General features: G+C 40.1%; 1 protein-coding gene across 3 annotated transcripts in view; it reads right to left on the bottom strand.

Annotated features, from left to right (window-relative positions):
• Positions 1-8,791: 8,791 nt before the first annotated feature.
• HNF4A (hepatocyte nuclear factor 4 alpha) overlaps positions 8,792-18,962 on the bottom strand; it is a 73,375-nt gene continuing 63,204 nt past the window's right edge. For all 3 annotated transcript variants that reach the window (XM_063297119.1, XM_063297120.1, XM_063297118.1), the window contains exons 8-10: positions 16,613-16,849; positions 15,419-15,544; positions 8,792-13,337 (exon numbers count right to left, since the gene is read on the bottom strand). In XM_063297119.1, the coding sequence (XP_063153189.1) occupies positions 13,195-13,337; positions 15,419-15,544; positions 16,613-16,849 (506 nt within the window). In that variant the 3' untranslated portion in view covers positions 8,792-13,194. The remainder of the gene's footprint in view (positions 13,338-15,418; positions 15,545-16,612; positions 16,850-18,962) is intronic.

Raw genomic sequence — 18,962 nt, 5'->3', positions numbered from 1 at the left:
GTAATTACATTTTACAGTAATCTGAATTGGTCAGACCCCATCTCAAGTATTATTTCTAGTCGCAGGTAATACAATTTAAGAAGGATTTAGAAAAACTGGAGCAGTCCCACAGGAACTAGTTCTGTGAAAAGAGATTGAATGAGCTTGGTATGCTTATATTTGAGAAAAGATGACTGAGATGGGCATTCATAGTGGGGGGATCAAAAGAGGGCAGGGCTTTGATTGCATGATCATGCTCACCCTCTTGACTCTTTTGATCCCCCACGCAGACACCCCTGCAGAGGGAGGATATGATATCACTCTTCAAATATCAGAAGGGATGTCCCATAGAAGAAAATAGACTTGTTCTTTCTTGGGCCTGAGTGCAGGCAACAGGACAATGGATGTAAGTTACAGGAAAGTAGATTCTAACTAAATGTTAGAGTAAACTTTGTAACAGTAAGAGTAGTATGCAGTGGAACCAATTGCCCATAAAAGTAGAGGCTACACAACCATCTCTCAAGGAAGTTTTAATCCAGATACTTGCACGGGCAGGAGTTTGGACTCAGTGGCCTAAGTGGCCCCTTCCAACTTGTGAGCAGTTGGGGATGGTTTATATTGTATGGGTTCCAGTGAATTCACTTGGCAAAACCATGGTGGCTTTTTCTTTCCTTTTTTAAAAAAAAATGTTTTCTCCAACATCGTTAGTACTAAAATTTTTACAGCCCAAATGAGGTGGTTGGTTTGCAGAACAGCGCTGCACATGAGGCACTACTTCAAAGAGTTGTGGGAAAAAGCTTGGAAAAAGATATTTAATCACTGCCGAACAAATATAATAGTCTAGCAATAAAGATAACTGACAAACTTTGCAGTGAATGCAGAAGCCTAACAGAGGTTTTAATTTTCAGAGAGGCAAAACAAGACTAGAATGGCTGTAGATACAATCCAGGTTAGTAGGAAATAGTCAGCCCAAGGTTTGTTCTCCAAAAGCTGGAGTTCTGGGAGTTGCAGTTCCCTACTTCCTGGTACAGGGCGGCTGGTTGGGGAAGGCTATTCTAAGATCCTTACTGGTTCCATATCTAAGGTTATCATAACTCTACTTAGATACATACATAAGATTCCACTGTACTGAAATCTTACAGAAGAGTGGAAAGATTTCTTCGTTATGTTTCTTTAAAAATTCCAGATTAAGTGATCTTCCAAATGGAAGTGTAGCTCTAGTATGAGATACCGTCCCCTGCTTATCAGAAACTGCCATAGCTCAGGGATTTCCACTACAAGCAGTGCTGATAAATCCCCATGGTTTCCATGGCTAGGAAAAGCAGTTTCAAGTGAGCACATGCCACCTCCAAAATAGCAGCGGGTTGCTGTCATTAGCTTCGGCTAATATCAGTGCTCTGACTGTTGGGGAATTGCTCTCCCCACCTTCCGTTCCCCTGTTCCTATCATGATCATATGCTGGCTTAAGTAACAGAGTCCAAATGCAAACTCATCCAGCATCAATAGTTGAGAAACACAGAAACAACTACAAAAATTATTATTATTTTTTTATTTTTGTCAAGTAGAAGTATTTGTGGTTCCCTTCAGACGTGGGAAGACAGGATAAAAGTGGCAGCAATCAATCACAGGTTGGGTGGCAATTTGGGCCTGTTTGGGGCCAGGAAAAGCAAGTATTAATCAGCTGGTGGTTTTCAGGAAGCTCCTAGACTCACTACCATGTTAATATTCCATGCCATCCATATAAATTGGGTGGTTATTAAAATCGAATCAGAAGACTGTGGGGTGGAAGACTATTGCCTAGAATTTCTCTAACCTTCTTGACTCTACTCTGTTTCATACCCATCCAGAGAATAAGGCAGGGAAGTTTTCCATACAGAGCTTTTCAATGAAGGAGAAAGAAAGAAAAAAAAGGAAGTCAGGGCCTGACCAGGAACACCCTAGAAGAGGCCATCATCTGCCAAATTCAAAGTCCTCCTGATCCCTTACATATGACCCGAATGGTATGAAGTTACTTCAAGGCGGTATAGGGTTGTTCCCTCCCACTATTTTAAATCTGAGTGAATTCCTATTTTGAAACAATGGCTGGGGAAAGGAAGTCAAGAGCAAATGGTACCTTTCCTCCCCTCTATCTTGCCAGTTGATCCCCGGTTGGGCACTGAATATCTCTGCAGAGAAACAAGCAACATTGCCCGGCCTTGGTTACTGAATCCAGTGGGCTGTATTCCTAAGTGTTATCTTCCTGAAGTCTTAGAAAGCAGAATAACTGCCATAATCTGCTGATGAAAAATCTTAGTCCACATTCTGATTTATGCTATGCAACGTTATGTCTGCACAAAAATTCCATGGATCTGAAAAGCATCTTTAACTACAATGGCTTACCCTCAGAGCCTTGGGAAATATAGTTTTGTGCTTAAGTTAGGAATCTTAAGTTAGGAATTCACATAATACTTTCAAAACAGCAACAACAATTCAAAATTCTGGAGAAGAACCAGTTCAGACCTATTTGATGGGAAATTTTTATATAAACAGCAACTAGAATTGCTTCTACAATACCACTTTCAGAATATAGAAAATGTTTTCCTATTATTATTAATATTGATAAAAAAGAGGAAGAATTAATCTGGGCCCACCCAGATGATATATTGGATATATCTCTCTTTCCACTACTTCTCCATGTGGTTTGCAAATACTGTGCTGGTTTTATGTTGATAAATAATATATTAAAATGCATGTTATTACAAGAGGAATGCTTATGAAAGTACAGTACTTGTGTGTAAAATAATGTCCACACAACAGCATATTAAGAAACTATGTATTACAAATACATGCACACCCTAGTAAAATAAAGAATGCAGTTCAGAATAAAACCTAGCTTAATCTTATCAAACGACAACTGAGTCTAGCAAGACACAAGACAGAGTAACAATAGCAACAATAAAGGAAATTGAACTTTGAAGAATCAGAGAATGAACAGAATAAAACAAAGTGTTTTAGGAAAAAATATATTTTGAATTTAATATTAAATATACTGCCTTTTTGTTTATACAAGCACTCAAGGCAAAGGCAAGCTGAATTAAGAATTGATCCAAAGGATACATTACCTGCAAAACACCATGTCACAAACAAGTTTCCTCTCTCTCTAACTCTACCAAAGTGCTTTAAACATTTCTGCTCAAATGAGAGAAAATGTAAAAATAAACCTACTTCAGATTCTTACTGGAAAAGATTGTGCTAAAACTTTTGGGTGTGGAAATCCAGTAAGGAATATTGTGATATTAGCAAGTCAGGAAAAGTGGTTATTTAACCACATGGTGGAGCTGTGCCAAAAGGAAAAAATATCTAAGTTCAAGGTGAGAAAGCTGGCTTTTGGCTCTTTCAAATAGGACTTGCAACATGGTTTTGCAGTTAGGAGCACTTGTGTTTTCGGGGTTTCAGCCAAGTATGTCCATCCCACTTCTCTGGTTTTGCACACACGCATGCGCACACACACTATTTGGCATTCCATAGCATCTCAACCTGTTCAGTGAAAGGTTCTCCCCTGAAAATTCACCCTCAGCCCATAGCTACTATGCAAACAACTCAGGATTCTGTACAATTCTGTTATAGCATCTCCCAAATAATTCTGGAAATTGAAGTCTGGTGAGGCAGTTTGAGAGAGTCCCTTAAGTCCCTTTTTTTTTTTTTTGGTCATTCAACTACAGCTCCCAGGATATGAGTTTGGTCTAGTGGTTAAGGTGCTGGGCTAGAAACCAGGAGACTGAGAGTTCTAGTCCCGCTTTAGGCATGAAAGCCGGCTGGGTGACCTTGGGCCAGGCACTTTCTCTCAGCCCAACTCACCTCACGGGGTTGTTGTTGTGGGGAAAATAGGAGGAGGAAGGAGTATTACGTATGTTTGCTGCCTTGTTATTTAAAAAAAATACAAATAAAGGCAGAATAAAAATTAAATAAAAATAAATAAATAAGAGCATTAGAGGAAAGGAATGACAATTAAACCATTTGAAATCTGTTAACAGCTGTGTGAGTGACAAGTGTTGGGCATAATTTATTATGTGCACACCCAAAACAAAAATTAGAATCTTGCACTGAGATTTTATTGGTCTGGAGTGTGATTCCTTTCCCAATAGCAGTATTTACTTTTGAGAGCATCATGCCTAAAATTGATTTTAGACAGGAGCTCAAAATCTTACAAGCAGAAGAACTTGATTCCATCTGATATTACAAAATGAAGTACACAGAAATGAACTGTGCTCAACCTTGAAGGAACTGAACACTGCCTGGCACAGGAAAATGCTGTCTCAGTATTGCCACGTCTCCAGCCTGACCCTGAATTCTCTCAATTTTATGACTGTAAGGCCTTGGAAATGCTGCGGGTTTTTATAGCAGTAATAGCTGCCTTTTTCCAGCATAAATATGGGGCTATAAAACTTACTCACCAGGACATTTTCCAGTAAGATATGAAATGGGGGTGGGTTGGAATTTGAAAGCCATTTGACCCACACACACACACATATATATATTCATAGTCCGTTCAGTTGTGTCCAACAAGTCTCTGCAGTTTCTTGGCAGGTTTTTCAGAAGTGGTTTGCCACTGCCTCCTTCCTAGGGCTGAGAGAAAGTGACTGGCCCAAGGTCTCCCAGCTGGCTTTGTGCCTAAGGTGGGACTAGAACTCATGGTCTCCCACTTTCTAGCCTGATGCCTTAACCACCACACCAAACTGGCTCTCAATTGAGGTATACGTAAGGAAAAATAACATGAAAAACCTTCATTATGCCAACCTTCCCCAACCTAGACCTTCCATATATATCAGACTGCACTCCCCATTATTCCAATCAGAATATCTGTGACTGGGGATAAGCACTGTAATTCAGCACATATGGAGGCCACTATGAGTGGGATTGGTGGGAAAGTCTGTGATATACAATAGCCTATACTCCATGGGCAACATCAAATGAGGAATGAGCCCCATTAGGGCTCCTTCAGTTCACTTTGCAAAGATTGGAGATGCCAGATGGACTTGAAAATGTATGATTTTACTTGAAATTTGCACCAGAGACCAATTTTCTGAGAGCTGATCTATTCTGCGTCATCCCTTCCTTGCCCTTCTATCTTTGCTTATGGTAGCCCAGGCAAAAGTAGCAGCAGTAAAATTGAGCAGCGATCATTAGCAGTTGGCTGAGGTCCAGTTGTTTGTTTTGTTTTTGCATTTAGAAGCTACAGAGAAAAGTCCTATTAACTATATATAGTTAGAAGGAAATTCCTTCAAAGGAAGGGATATGTTGAGATTTTGCACAATTGCAAGCACCTAATCATGTTGTCATTTGATTACTGGAACTCGAACTGCATTTTCATCTAATAACCACCCCTCTTAAGAGAGGGAACCAGACTGCTGGATTTATTGTTATGCAAGGAACTGAAATGTCACATTAACTATCACATGCAAATGCCTTGTGTTCTTTTTGAAAAGGAAATTTATGAAAGAAGTGACCTTGGGGGTGGACCGGTAGCAGCAAGTCAGGATGATATGCTTAAAATAGGAAGTATGACTCTCCTCTTTATTCCCTGTAGTTTTCAAACTGCAGTGGGATGAGCCAATGTTAGAAGCTGAGAAGGCCTGTTTGCAAGTTCAACAATTGCATGAACTGTTTGGGAAACCTTTTCTATGGGGAGGGTGAAGAGAGGGACAACAGACTTTGAAAATGAGAGAACCTTTTTCAATGAATGGTTATCCATCCATAAGGGAAAAAATAATTAAGGAGTCAATAGCAGGCAGGGGGTAGAGGAAGAATAGTTGAAGACCATTTTTTTTTTTTTGCTTTGAGAAAGTCTTAGAGACGCACTCACAAACAAAGCAAAGAGAGTTTTGCTGCAAATTCCAGCGTAGACCAGTTAGGTGTCCAGCTCTCTATGGGAAAGAGAGAGAGGGAAAAAGGAAGTAGGCTTCCCTCTCTTCCATCTCTTACATCACAGAACTCCTGCCATCTGTTAAAAAAAAAAAAGAAATCAACTGCCTATCTCCTTTCCTTAGGACTTCCTCAGATAGTCCGCAGCCCTGCTTTATAGCCAGCCAAGCCTCACTTTATGGTGGCCGCTTCACCTGAATGCCAACAACTGTATCTTACAATACACCCACCTGACTGGAACAGGTCATGATGGCACTCTTGCCCCTCCCTCAGCAGATTTTGTATCACCACCTGCTGTGCTCAGGTTAGGCTGGATGATATGATTAGGTCCTGTCCCTAAAGCCACACAGATTGTTTTTAAGCTGTGGAGACTGGGACTTCACTAAAGGGACCAAGATCCAATTTCACCATCCTACTTCATGTTTGAAACCAAAGCTAACCCATTTCCTTCCCTTTTTACTTTTCACCCTTGATCCACTGTTCATATGTTGTATTTTACCTTACAGGTAGTCCTCACATTATGACCACAACTGCGACCAGAACATCAGTTGCTAAGCGAAGTGGTCATTAAGTGAGTCATGCCTGATTTTATGACCTCTTTTGCCATTGGTCTTTAAGTGAAATCATGTGGTCATTAAGTGAATCCGGCTTCCCCCATTGACTTTGCTTGTTGGAAGCTGGCTGGGAAGGTCGCAAATTGTGATCATGTGACCCCAGGACACTGCAATTGTCGTAAATACATGCCGGTTGCCAAGTGCTGAATTTTGATCATGTGACCTTAGGGACACTGTGGTGGTCATTAGTGCAAGGAGTGGTCGTAAGTCACTTTTTCAGCACCATCGTAACTTTGAATGGTTGCTAAATGAATGGTCATAAGTCGAGGACTACCTGTATTACTTTCTATTAGGGATGGTAATTTTTTTTTTCTGACAAAGGCTGCATTTTCTTGGGGATAATTTAAAAGGTCACAGCCAGGCTAGTAATGGCTGGAGACAGAGCCAGTAAGGAAATTCTTTTTACTCCTTGCCAACCCACTTGCACTCTTTCTTCCTGAGTACTGCCTCCCTGCCCCTGACCTTTCCCACCCAAGAGATGCAGCCACACACCAGCCTTTTGTAGTTAGACTGACAGTTGATTTGTCCATCTCTGCAGTACATTTTGTCCCCATGCTGAGAACAAAGGAAAGCTTGTGCTGATTACTTGGTAGCACACACTGTCTGCATCCTGATATTGGGAAAGACTTCCACCTCTAGAAAAAAATTTTTTCCAACCCCTCCAGAGAAACTACAGTAACTTTACTGGTCAGTCTATCAGATCCAATTATTACTAGCCAACTAAGTTACAGAACCATGCCTGGAAATTTGCCATAGCACATCCAGGGACTGCTACATCATCAGCATTTCCACTACCCAGTCCCTCAGGTCTTGTCTCCAATGGCCCATGGTTGTCCCCATTGCAGTTCTTGTAAGCCTTCACCAGAGTTGACCGACACTCCATTCGGGTGGCCAATCGGGAAAGCTGAAATTAGCCTCCTGCCAAAAACACTATCCCCATCTTGGCATCGCAACGCTGTTTACACACAGCAAGTCCAAGCACAGAACTGTCGTTGGCTGCCCAGAGGCTCTGAGGCTTCGTGTGAAGGAAGCTGCAATCTTCAGCGCTTGGTCCCTCTTTGTCCCTCTTCCCTGACTGCTGTAGATGCCTGGCCAACACATAAAGGTCTCGTGATCAGAGGCAGTGATGGTGGAGTAGGAGGAGTTGTTTACAGTCTTTCCTAATCTTCAGGCTATTTCTTCACTTTTACAACCAGTAACAAATTAACTTTCACTTTATCTTCCTTTTGTGCTTTAGTGGCTCTGTCCTGCCTTTGGCGTCACTTGTTTAACTTACAGAGAATTAGGATGGAGAGAAAACCTATTTGGTTTTGGTCAGCATTTTCAAAGGTTAGATTCTGATCTACATGAGGATGAATGCTTTTGAAAATGAAAATTATTACATCCCATTTTTATTCCTGGGAGTTGAAGGTGACCGACAGGAGATTTCTGGGTGAAATCAGCCAAACCCAAATCTGTGGACCCCCGTCAACTAACAAAGACCATTCACTTAGGCTAGAGAATTATTTCCAGTGTTTTCCAGCATTGTTACTTTAAGTGGGAGGATGGAAATACTTAGTAAAAAGAATTCAATATATGAAGTGCAATTGTCACTCAAGTAGTATAGTGACTTAGTAACTGAACCAAAGCTCAGGAAGTCTATAAATCAGACTTTTACTTCAGAAGGTAATCTTAGATAAAGTCACAAGTACTCTGAGTCTGCTACTTTTAATACAGTATTGTTTTAAGGATTATGCTATTGGGGATAAGAACATGATGTTCTGGGCCTCAATTCCCAATGGCAAGGAACTGTGGGAGCACACCTGAAAACTTCTGGAGCCCTCTATATCAGATGGTCGCATGAATCCAGACTGACATGGTTTTTAGCGCTAGGGTGGCCTTTAAATTAGAAGTAACTTGTTCTGCTGAAGTTGAACAGAATGCAAATGCTAATAATTTAGTGGCTCTAGCTAAGTTTGAAGCAATGAGCCCTATATATTTTACTTTCGTTGTAGTTTGTTAGAAATCTTAGACACATCTCAGACTTACACATATGAGTTTTAATTGACTGAGACTATAAATCTGCCTATGAGGAAAATCAATCGTACTGAAGGGAGAAACTTTTTTAGATGAGACAAGGTCTATGTTACAACAAACATCTGCTTGGATCTAGTTCTCCAGCACAGCAAATGTGTGACAAATCTTCAGCATTAGTATTAAAAACAGCTTTAAGAACATACACAATCAGTTACCTGATTATTTAGAGCATTAGCAACCATTTTTCTTATAAATATGTAATCAACTAGCATCCCTCTTGAGACATTTGAATGCATAGGTTATATATTTCAAATGTTACAGCCTTGAATAACTTTTGCTTATAGCTTTGTTCTTGATGTACACAAGTATATATACATGTAAATTACATATATGATCTTCACAAGTTCATGCTTCATACTTTATACATGCTGAGCAACCCACTTTTTTATCCCCTAGTTTTTTATTTAACATTATGGATGAACCAAGCCAATTGTGGTTTATTTGGAACACCATGGTTAAAAGAAAGCAGTCTGTGTGAGTCCAGTGTGAATTCACAGTGAATTCACTGTGTGAATCCAGTGTGAATCCACAGTGAATTCACCGTGTGAATCCAGCCCATTTCTGCATCTTTTTCCTCTCTCTGAATCCATAACCGTATCCAGTATGCACACTGGTTGACAGTGAAGAAATGTACAGGAACTAAAATCCCTGTATTTAACATGAATTGATCTGCTTTCATCTTATAAATAACATCTGTCTGTGAATGGTTAGAAAATATTTTTGTATTTATTTTTTTTAAACACAAAAAAAGAAATACAGCTCTGTTTCCATTGGAAGGCAGTAGTCAACAAAAATTAATATACTGTACTAAAAGATGGCATGTAGTAAATCTACATCCAAAATAACTTCCTCCAACCTTGATACATAAAACATTGGTGAAGTTGGAGAAGCAGTCCTGTAATTTACATTGTTCATATAAAATGTGATTTCATGGAATCATTATTATTTACACAATAATTTAAAGAAAAATTATTCAGCCCATCATTATAATAAATTACATAGCATAACAAGGTCGTGTTTGGCAAACGTTACAATACTTGGACACTGACTGTGTGCTGGCAGGGTATTTATTTTTGTATCTGACATAAAAGGACTAGATCCTAAGCAGCAGCCTATAAATGATGGTCGATTAGCAGTAAATTGGCTTATTTCCAGCAAGAATCTGACTTCAGCCCTTTTTGGCAGGGATTACTTTGGCTGTCCTTTATATGCTGACGAAGAGATGACTCCACAAAATTAGTTTGTGTTCATCGTAAACAAGTATTTCTCCAAACTATCCTTCTACTTTTTAAAAGCAAGAACTGGAATGCCACAAGGTTACTACCATGTTCTCTAAAGCAACTAATGTCTTTCCAACAATTCTGGGAAGTTATATGATTCTTCAAGGAACATATTAGAATTGTAAGCAAATTTCTATACAGTTGAAATAAAGGAGGAGGTCTACCTTTAGCAACCCCTAGCCATCCTTGGCTGATCTTGAAAAGCTAAGCAGAGTGGGCTTGATCAGTGTTTGAATGGAGCACATCAGGTAATGCTAGGGCTATGGAGTCCTTGGTGCTCCTTGAATGCTAAATTCAGACAAACCAGCCATCAATAGACACATAGAGATAAACCACATTTACACACCGTTCAAAGGAGATAATAAAAAAGCTAAGAAGGAAACAAAAAGACCAGAACACATCCTCTCCAGCAGCCAACACCTAGATAAGCAGGGATTAGCACCAGACAAACAATCAAGCAGAAAACAATACCCTAATCAAAGAACTACCAAGGAGAAAACTATATCCCCACCAACATTTTCAGGACAAGCTATTGTATTTAAACAGGAAGCAAACCCCACACTCACTAGCACTGATTATGTTACCTAGTCAGGTAATGAAATGTCCACAAGCAAACAACCAGGCTCAGAGAGCACCAAGGACTCCACAGTTTAACCCCGAGCTACATATATTCTCTTCTGTTGAAATACTAGGGCTGTAGGCTAGATTTGGGGAGTAAAAAAAAAAGGAAACCACTGTAGATGGATATGTTCATGAAGTCACCAGGAATCACACACAGCTCTAAGAAGATGTTTAAATTTGGCAAAACCTTAGTACCTGACCATGTACTTTACATGCAGGAGGATCTGGACCTAGATGTTTTAAGGGTAGCAGAACTGGGAAATACTGCCTTGAATTCAAGGTAGCTGACACTAGTCAGAAAGGAAAACTTATTCAATACAACATTAGTCTGATACCTTACAAAGCAACCCCGTACTGCGCATCAGGAAAGCATGGAATGAATTCTCAACTCACACGGGGTGACAGGACCAATGAGGTGTGATTGGGATCTGCTTTATCCCAGTAGTATGCTATTCAGAATAAGGGAATTTGCAGTATTTGAGGCTCTCAAACATTTAATAATAGTAACTTCCAAAGCCAGTTTGGTGTAGTGGTTAAGGCACCAGGCTAGAAACCAGGATACCGTGTTTCTAGTCCCATGTTAGTGACCTTGGGCCAGTCACTCTCTCTCAGCCCTAGGAAGAAGGCAAGGGCAAACCACTTCCAAAAAATCTTGCCAAGAAAACTTCAGGGACTTGTCCAGGCAGTTGCCAGGAGTCAAAGCGATCTTGAAGGCACAAAAAACAAAACACGTTCCAAACAACCCCTCCCATTATATTACTAACATGAAGAAAGCTTTGGAGTGCCTTCCCCAACTTGATGCCATCCAGATATATTGGGACGGCAACTCCCAGAAGGCTGATTAGGAATTCTGGGAGTTGCAGTCCCAATATATTTGGAGGGAATCAAGTTGGTAAAATGGATCGGAGTAACCTTGTGTACAAAAAGCTGAGCACAGTTTGATACTGGTACTCAAAACAACTTGGGATCTCAGGATTCTTTAATTCTAAGTATGTATGTTTGGAATCAGGCTTCAATTGGTGGATTTCAGGATAGTACAGTAGTTAAAAAATGCAATCATATTCTGCAAGTCTGAATTCATACCCAGTCCAATGTTGCCAGGTAAACACTGAGGACGGTGGTAGAATCACCTTATGGCATCTTTAAACTTGTCCTGTGAGTTAACACTACATTTTTCTAAGAAACTGAAATGGCTACCCATCAGAGAGAATTGTTTGATTATTGCTATCCTAAGATAAATTGAAACAAACCATGGGGCCCTTATCATCTGAGTGGCTTTTAGTTCTTTTTCAGCTTCTTTAATTTAACTCCTAAATGTCAAGTCCTGGCTTGTTAAATGATGATAACTGAAGACAAAATCATCCCAGGGTCTATTTCTGTCTGCCCCCTGTGGCAGCTGTCAGCTATAAGAAAATTTCAGGTGAATGTCATAGCAATCTAAGTATATCTTTGGGTTCCTATATAGAGCCATTTCTGTAAACTGCAAATTCTGGCAAAGAAATGCAGCCAGTCCATATAGAGACCAACCTGTTTGGCAGTGCTGAGATCAGGTGCAGGTTCATTGGCATCTCATTATTGTCCCCTCAGTTGTTTGCAATATTATTGTGAATAGGAAGGGAAAAAAAATTGCCATTTGCTCATTTGATAGGATGCTCACTGAAACATGCATTTCCATCATCACTAAATTCCATTTGGATCCAGTTTTTTTCTTGAATAGTACTGAATGGAATTCTCTCTTGGACAGAGAAAGGGGAGCCCCAAGTTCAACAGAGCACTTTGACCAGCGGCATGCTCTCTCTCTTTCCCCTCCTAGCAAAGGACAAACCTTGTGCTCTCAAAAACCATTAGACAAAGGCATGAAGGAATGATCTGTCAAGGTCCATTAGTCACAAAGTCTTCATATGCAGAGGCAGTGGATTTGAGTGATAGATCCTGAAGTTAGAAAAGAATCTAAAAGATACAGTACACTGTTAGATGGAAAGAATGCTAAACTAGATGCAGCAAGGCAATACTTTGTTCAGCATGAGGGTGCCTCCTCACAGAAACCACTAATCTACCAGATGGACAAATTATCAATATAAAACAACTGTGCTTGAAGAGAGCAGATTTTCATCATGCATTGCTACAGACTGCTAGAGACAGTGGAAGCATATGAGCCTAGATTTGACTTGTAGTATTTCCCCAAGGTATTGGAGCAGGCAGTAAAATCGTTGTACTTCAGCTGCAACAGGTTCAGAGTCTCTGCATCTTTGTCTTTTTCCAGGGATCAAGCCTGTCTGGAAATGTGTATCTCCATGTCACAGAAAAAACCATTTAGAGATGCTCCAGTGAATGTGGCTTGGTTTCTCTCTACCATTCAGTCAGCTGCCTTCTTTAAAAAAAGCAGATTGTAGAGAAAGAGGGGGGAAAAAAGTTGAGGCAGTGACAAAACAGGCAAGTCAGTGCAATTTTTGAAATAGTCGCCAACAGATCTAAGGTTTGACATCTGGCTCTCTTTGGAAAGGGTGAGGCTTCCATTGAGGCTAGTCTGTAAGTTCCACAGCACTTAGGTACAGCTGCATGTGAAGATCATTTCTTATTTTTCCCATATAATTTCCAAATAAGAAAATAACACATTTTTTTGCCCTGGGAAATCTCCATCTATGTTCCACCTCCAGAGTGATTGAGATGATTTTTCTCCATACCATGGTCTATGAGTCATCAGTTCCTCATTCAGTTGGATGCTAGATGACCTCTTGCTTTGTGATGGTGGGCTGAGGGACTGAACTGGGCTGTTTGGCTACAGTTGCAATGGCCCCCGGAAGCAGTTTGTATTGTTCAGCTCCAGAGCCAGCTGGGGGAGAAGGCTGGGGAGTTTCAGGAGTGGCTATGGGGAAAAAGACTGTGTTACAAAATAAACCGTTGGACAGACTTGATCAAGGCACAATTATTTTTCATATATAAGCCTATGTATGTTAATTCAGAAATACCTTCTACAATGTACCATGTGGGAAAAATCTAACGTACTGTACATAATGTGACAATGCCTTTATTACAATGAAAACGGCATGAAAAAGTATGCAAGCTTTCAGGTTCTTCAGGATTATTAATCAAACAAGATATTTCAAGAAGCAGAAAAGTCCAAAAACTAAGCTGATGTTTCAGCCATGAGGTCTACAGTAGATGGAAACTGCAGATTAAATATATTAGGCAGAGGTGGCATTGGTGAAATCTCATTATGCCTAACACTTTTGACAAAGAATAATGGCTGATCAACTTAGCTTAGGTGTTCCTAATGTTATCTCTGGCAAGGATGAATTATACCAGCATCTGGTTTAGCTGAGGGCAGAATTAAAGTACCCTCAAAGTCTTTTGATCATCAAAGCTGGAAAATAATTTCATTTGGTGCACTAGGGTAATTTCCTATAAGATATGCTACATATAGGTTTTGGCTTTCAGATATGTTTGCTATACTAAAGTATGATGTCTACTAGACAGAATGAATATAGAATAGTACTAATAAAGCTCATGAGTTTATTACTGGAAAAAGTAGTCTTCATAGTGAGTGCTAAAAACTATGTTGCAAGCAGGGGCCAAGAGTCTGTGGCCATTCATGTCATTTGGACTATGACTACCATCAGCTACAACCAGTGTGGCCAGATAATGTCCACCTAATACAAAATGCCCTCATTGCCAGCTTTTAAATTTTATTTATTTGTTAGATTTATACCCTACCTTTCCTCCAGCAGCTCAAGTAATATATACAGTATTCCTTCCTCCAATTTGTGAAGTAGGCAGAGCTGAGAGAGTGTTAGCTTAGAGTTACCCACAGAAATTAAATGGCTTCAGTCCAAGTACAGCATTTTAACAGCACTGGCTCTTATCATGCTACAGTACATTGTAGTTTGGCTGAGTTTGGTTTAGCAAACTTGAAAACCATGCATACTTTTACTGGTTTCAATTCAATCCTGATTACAAAATATGTCAATTGGAAGGATAAGGATGAGGGTTGTTACATCTGCCAGTTTAAAATACTTTCTGATGGCTGACCTGTAATAGAAAATGGGTCAGGCAAAGTAGAGAAGGGAAAATAAAAGAAGCAGGGAAACAGCCAAAGTAGGGAGATGCCTACAATGCCAACTCAAAGTTAGACAGGCTGAGAATAGTCCTAAATAATCTCCAACACACTGAATCCAACAGAAACTTTTTTAAAAAATCCCCCACAAAATCTGCATTATGAGGGATTCGGATTCACCAAACGTTCATAATCAATGCTTACAGATAGACTTCTTCACTCAACCAGGAATATTTTTCACCAAGAAAAACTTTTTACTTGTACGTCTAGTTCTCACTGCAGCCAAATATGCAGCCACTGAGGTTCTCAGCCCCACTAGGTAGACCAGACTGGAAAATCAACTCCACAGGAAAACTAGAACTACACTGATTGTGCTGTACCTCTCTTCCTTCTTATACCACAGTGAATCAGGGAGGCATTTGCCTGATCCACTTCCAAATATTCCTTGTTTTCCAGGATTTAAAGGATGCTTCAGCCCTCTTAAAGGTTCTTGCACCTCCCTTAATCTCTACAGAGATATAACTGGTGGGCGTATTAGTCAAAGAGGGCAAGACTACCAGGTATAGCCTCCTCACATGATAACGAAGTTGGTGAAGGTCTGTGGGTATTTTTCTTACAGAAGCTGCGGTAGAATATTGCCCTCAAATAAATAATAAAATAATACATATGATGCTGTTTAGTATCTATCTGCAGCTGCTACTAGATAGTGTAGCTTTATTCAAGATGATGTTTTCCAGAAATATTGGACTTCATTTCCCACAATTATCATTTACTATGGTCTATAGAAATTGAACATAACTGGGATATATCATTTTGCTGAAAGTTGGTTTACTGTAGCTAAGAACAAACACAGCATTCCTAGACAGATGGATCTTTTAAGCATGAATACTCACACAATTGTCCATTGTGGATCTGAGGAGGCATTGTGTTGGCCACAATGACATTTGTTCCCAAATTCTCCTGGATAAGGTGGGGATGCAGAGGATGATGGTGAGCATGTGGTGTGTCGCTTGATGACCCTAAAATGATTAATAGGAATCTAAGTATTGCACAATATTCAGTGCAGAAAATGATACTCCATTCTAATCCTTGAAATGATCTCAGTGTCAATAACCATTTTCATGACAGGGAGTAGGTCAGGTTTTACATCCTGACTTCCCAGGCTAGACTTAAATTATTCTGTTGATTAATAGTAGAAGCCTGGATATGTGAAGCCCAAATCACAGAGATGCATTTTGGAAGGATCAAAACTAATTAAGCCCAACTAATTAAATATTAATTTAATTGACTAGACTGTTTTCCATTTTACTCAATCAATTATATCTTGGTGGAAAAAAAGATATACAATAGTTTATGTATACAGCATGCAATCTAAGTATGTATCCTAGGCAACTTAGAATTTGGTGGAAAACTGGGCTACAGCCTCTGTGTATATCTGGAAAGGAATAAGAGATGTGCAATTCTCCCCTACAATTGGCTGTGACCCACAATTTCTCTGCTTCAAGTCATATTCTCCTTTAGCAGTTCTTCAGCTGCTTTGTAGAGGCTGAAGACACTCATTTTACCAAATTCTTTACTGTAAAGAACCTGACACCACCTCACAATGTGTAATTCCAATACATCTGGTAGGTGCCAGTTGAGCAAAGATTGGTCTAGACTCTAGCATGTCCTTGGCTGAGCTACAGGCATAGGTTCCCTGTTATTAATAAAACTAAGCAAGCCAAAATTGTTCATTGTCTGACAGAGAGTTTGAAGGCTGTTGAGTAAGTATCTGTCAATGTGTCATCTTTTCAAGCAGGCAACGGAAACTGTGGAAACAGTATGAAAAAAAGTATTCCTTCTCATAAAACCGTAATCTCTTTACTGTACATGAACTGCAAAGTTTGGCCACTAAATAAAAACAAAGGACTAAGTGAAATCTTGCTCTGGGAGGAAGATCAGAGTCTCAGGCAAGATGTCCCACTGATTTTATGTTTCTTTCTCCTCCAACTGAAGTGAGGTTCATGGTATGTTCTGCAGTTTTCTTTCATTCTAGGAGCAAGAGTCCTGATGCCCAATGGCAGGAAAGTTTCTGCAACAATATTCACCTCCAAGCAGCATCTCTTGCAACAGGTTGTCAATTTTGGCCATGCCAAACAGCTTAACAAATTGGATTTGCTCAATCATCTGCCATGTGATGCTCTGGAGGGTAGGCAGGAGAAGCAACAGCTCTCCAAAGCGTCCTCGTGAGTCATACTGCCGGTCATTGATGTAGTCCTCCAGGCTGACCTGGACTTGATATCGCATTCGTTTGATCTTGATGGGGTCACTTAGGCCTTTAGCATCTGGAATAAAAGGTAAGATATTATATATTATGCCAATTTTCAAGGACAGATGTATTGAAAAGAGTGAGTAACACTGGTTCAGGTGATTTGGGGTAGCTTCTTGTAGAATGTTGTTCTTTAAAAAAAAAGTTACTAGCTAGTGAGCTAGGTCACGATCTACCTAGCCCAATACTGCTGATCCTGATTGAAAGCAGCAATTCAAAGTTTCTGGCAGGAGTTTCCCTAACACACTTGGAGCTGAAAGGGATTTTGTCTGGGACTTCTTCATGCATTTTGCTGCTGAGCTAGATACTGAAAAGGCTGTGTCTGCATTATTCCCATTATTTTGTCTTTATGCCTGTTTCGCATGAGCCCAGATTACATAAGGTAGTGGTGGGGAACTGTGGCCCCTCACATGGCCTTTGTCTCCAGTGGCCATCAGCTCCAGATGGGCATGGGCAACTGTGAGGAATGAGGGAGTTAGACCCCAATGAGTTCACCTTCCCAGGTATAAAGGCTGGTAGAAATTAATACAGGGGCACTATGGCTTATGAAACAACTTTCATAAACAACTCCGGTCTCTGAAACAGCACCAGCAAACACAACGCTGAAGAAATTATTCTTGGGCCTTCTATAACAACCTGGTCATGTGACCGTGCTGGGGAAGGAATAAAACCTGCATCAAGTATGAAATATGTTTTTCTTTACATCTGTACATTTCTTTTTAATTTATTGGGGGCTGGCAGAATGGAACCTGTGCAGCATAGGTTGATGAAGTTTGGATTAAGCTGTGAAACAGGATTACTCCCTCAGTGGAGATTTTATTTGGAATTGCGATCTTTTTTCCTCTCTCTCACAGAGCATCCTGGCATCAATATGCCAGTTCAGTGCTCTCTATATTTCCTCCCACGTTTTTCCAGACCATATCTGTGGCAATTAAAAATTAATAGTATGCAAGTATCTAATGTGATTAATACAAAGTGCTGCTGAAGCTTATTTCTCGCTACTGATCATAGAAGGGGAGTCAGCAATGAAATGCCTATCAATTGTCCTTTCAATAATCTTCTTGATCGTCTGTACCTGAGTTTCTATTCCTGTGGAAAGTGAGAGACTTTCATTACAGGTAGCCCTTGCTTACTGACCACTCGTTCAACAACCATTCGAAGTTATGATGGTACTGAAAAAGGAGACTTGTGACTGGTCGTCAAAGTTGCAGCCATCACAGCTCCCCGTGATCATGTGATTGCAATTTGGGTGCTTGGCAACTGGCATGCATTTACGATGGTTGCAGCATCCCAGTCACACCATTTGCGACCTTCACAGCTGGCTTTCAACAAGCAAAGTCAATGAGGAAGCTAACAGGAAGTCGCAAGTCACAGTCATGTGACATTACACTTAATGACCCATGGTGATTCACTTAACAACCGCAGCCAGAACTGACAAACTGACATAAGTCTGGCGTGGTCACATAACATTTCACTTTATGACCACATTGCTTAGCGACAGAGTTGCCAATCCCAAATGTGGTCAGTAAGTGAGGACTACCTGTACTATACTGTTTTCTTCCCACTGTTACTTGTTCTAGTGCAGCAGTGCTAGTTAGCTATAATGAAAAGAAACAACTGAAAGGAAAGCCCTCTCCTGTGAAGCTAGAAACCGATGGTAGGACAGTATGATGCTTAATTCAAAGACCACATAATAAGCTTTTTGTTGCTCATTCCCAGGTTGCTGTTTGTGGAAATACTTCCTGAATTATCCTTACTTATGAATATTCATTGTAACACAACCTTGCCCAACCTGAGGGTCTTCATCCTTGGGCAGGAGCTTCAGTTCCCTTTCTCTGACACCCAGTATGACCAAACCAGTCTGTAAAGGTTTATAGGAACTGAAGTCCAACAAACCTGGAGGGCACCAGATTGGGCAGATTGATCTAGAACAGCAGTTCTCAAACATTTTGGTCTCAGGACCCTTTTACATTCTTAAAAATGATTAAGGACCCCAAAGAGCTTTGGTTTATGAGGGTTATTCTCACCAATATTTACTGTATTAGAAATTAAAACTGAGAATTTTAAAAATATTTATTTGAGTTCCTGGAACCCCCTGAAAGGGTCTTGGGGACTACACTTTGAGAACT

This window comes from Candoia aspera, chromosome 3 (assembly GCF_035149785.1).
Source record: "Candoia aspera isolate rCanAsp1 chromosome 3, rCanAsp1.hap2, whole genome shotgun sequence".
NCBI lineage: Eukaryota > Metazoa > Chordata > Lepidosauria > Squamata > Boidae > Candoia > Candoia aspera.
This window is presented reverse-complemented; position numbering and strand designations above follow the sequence as displayed.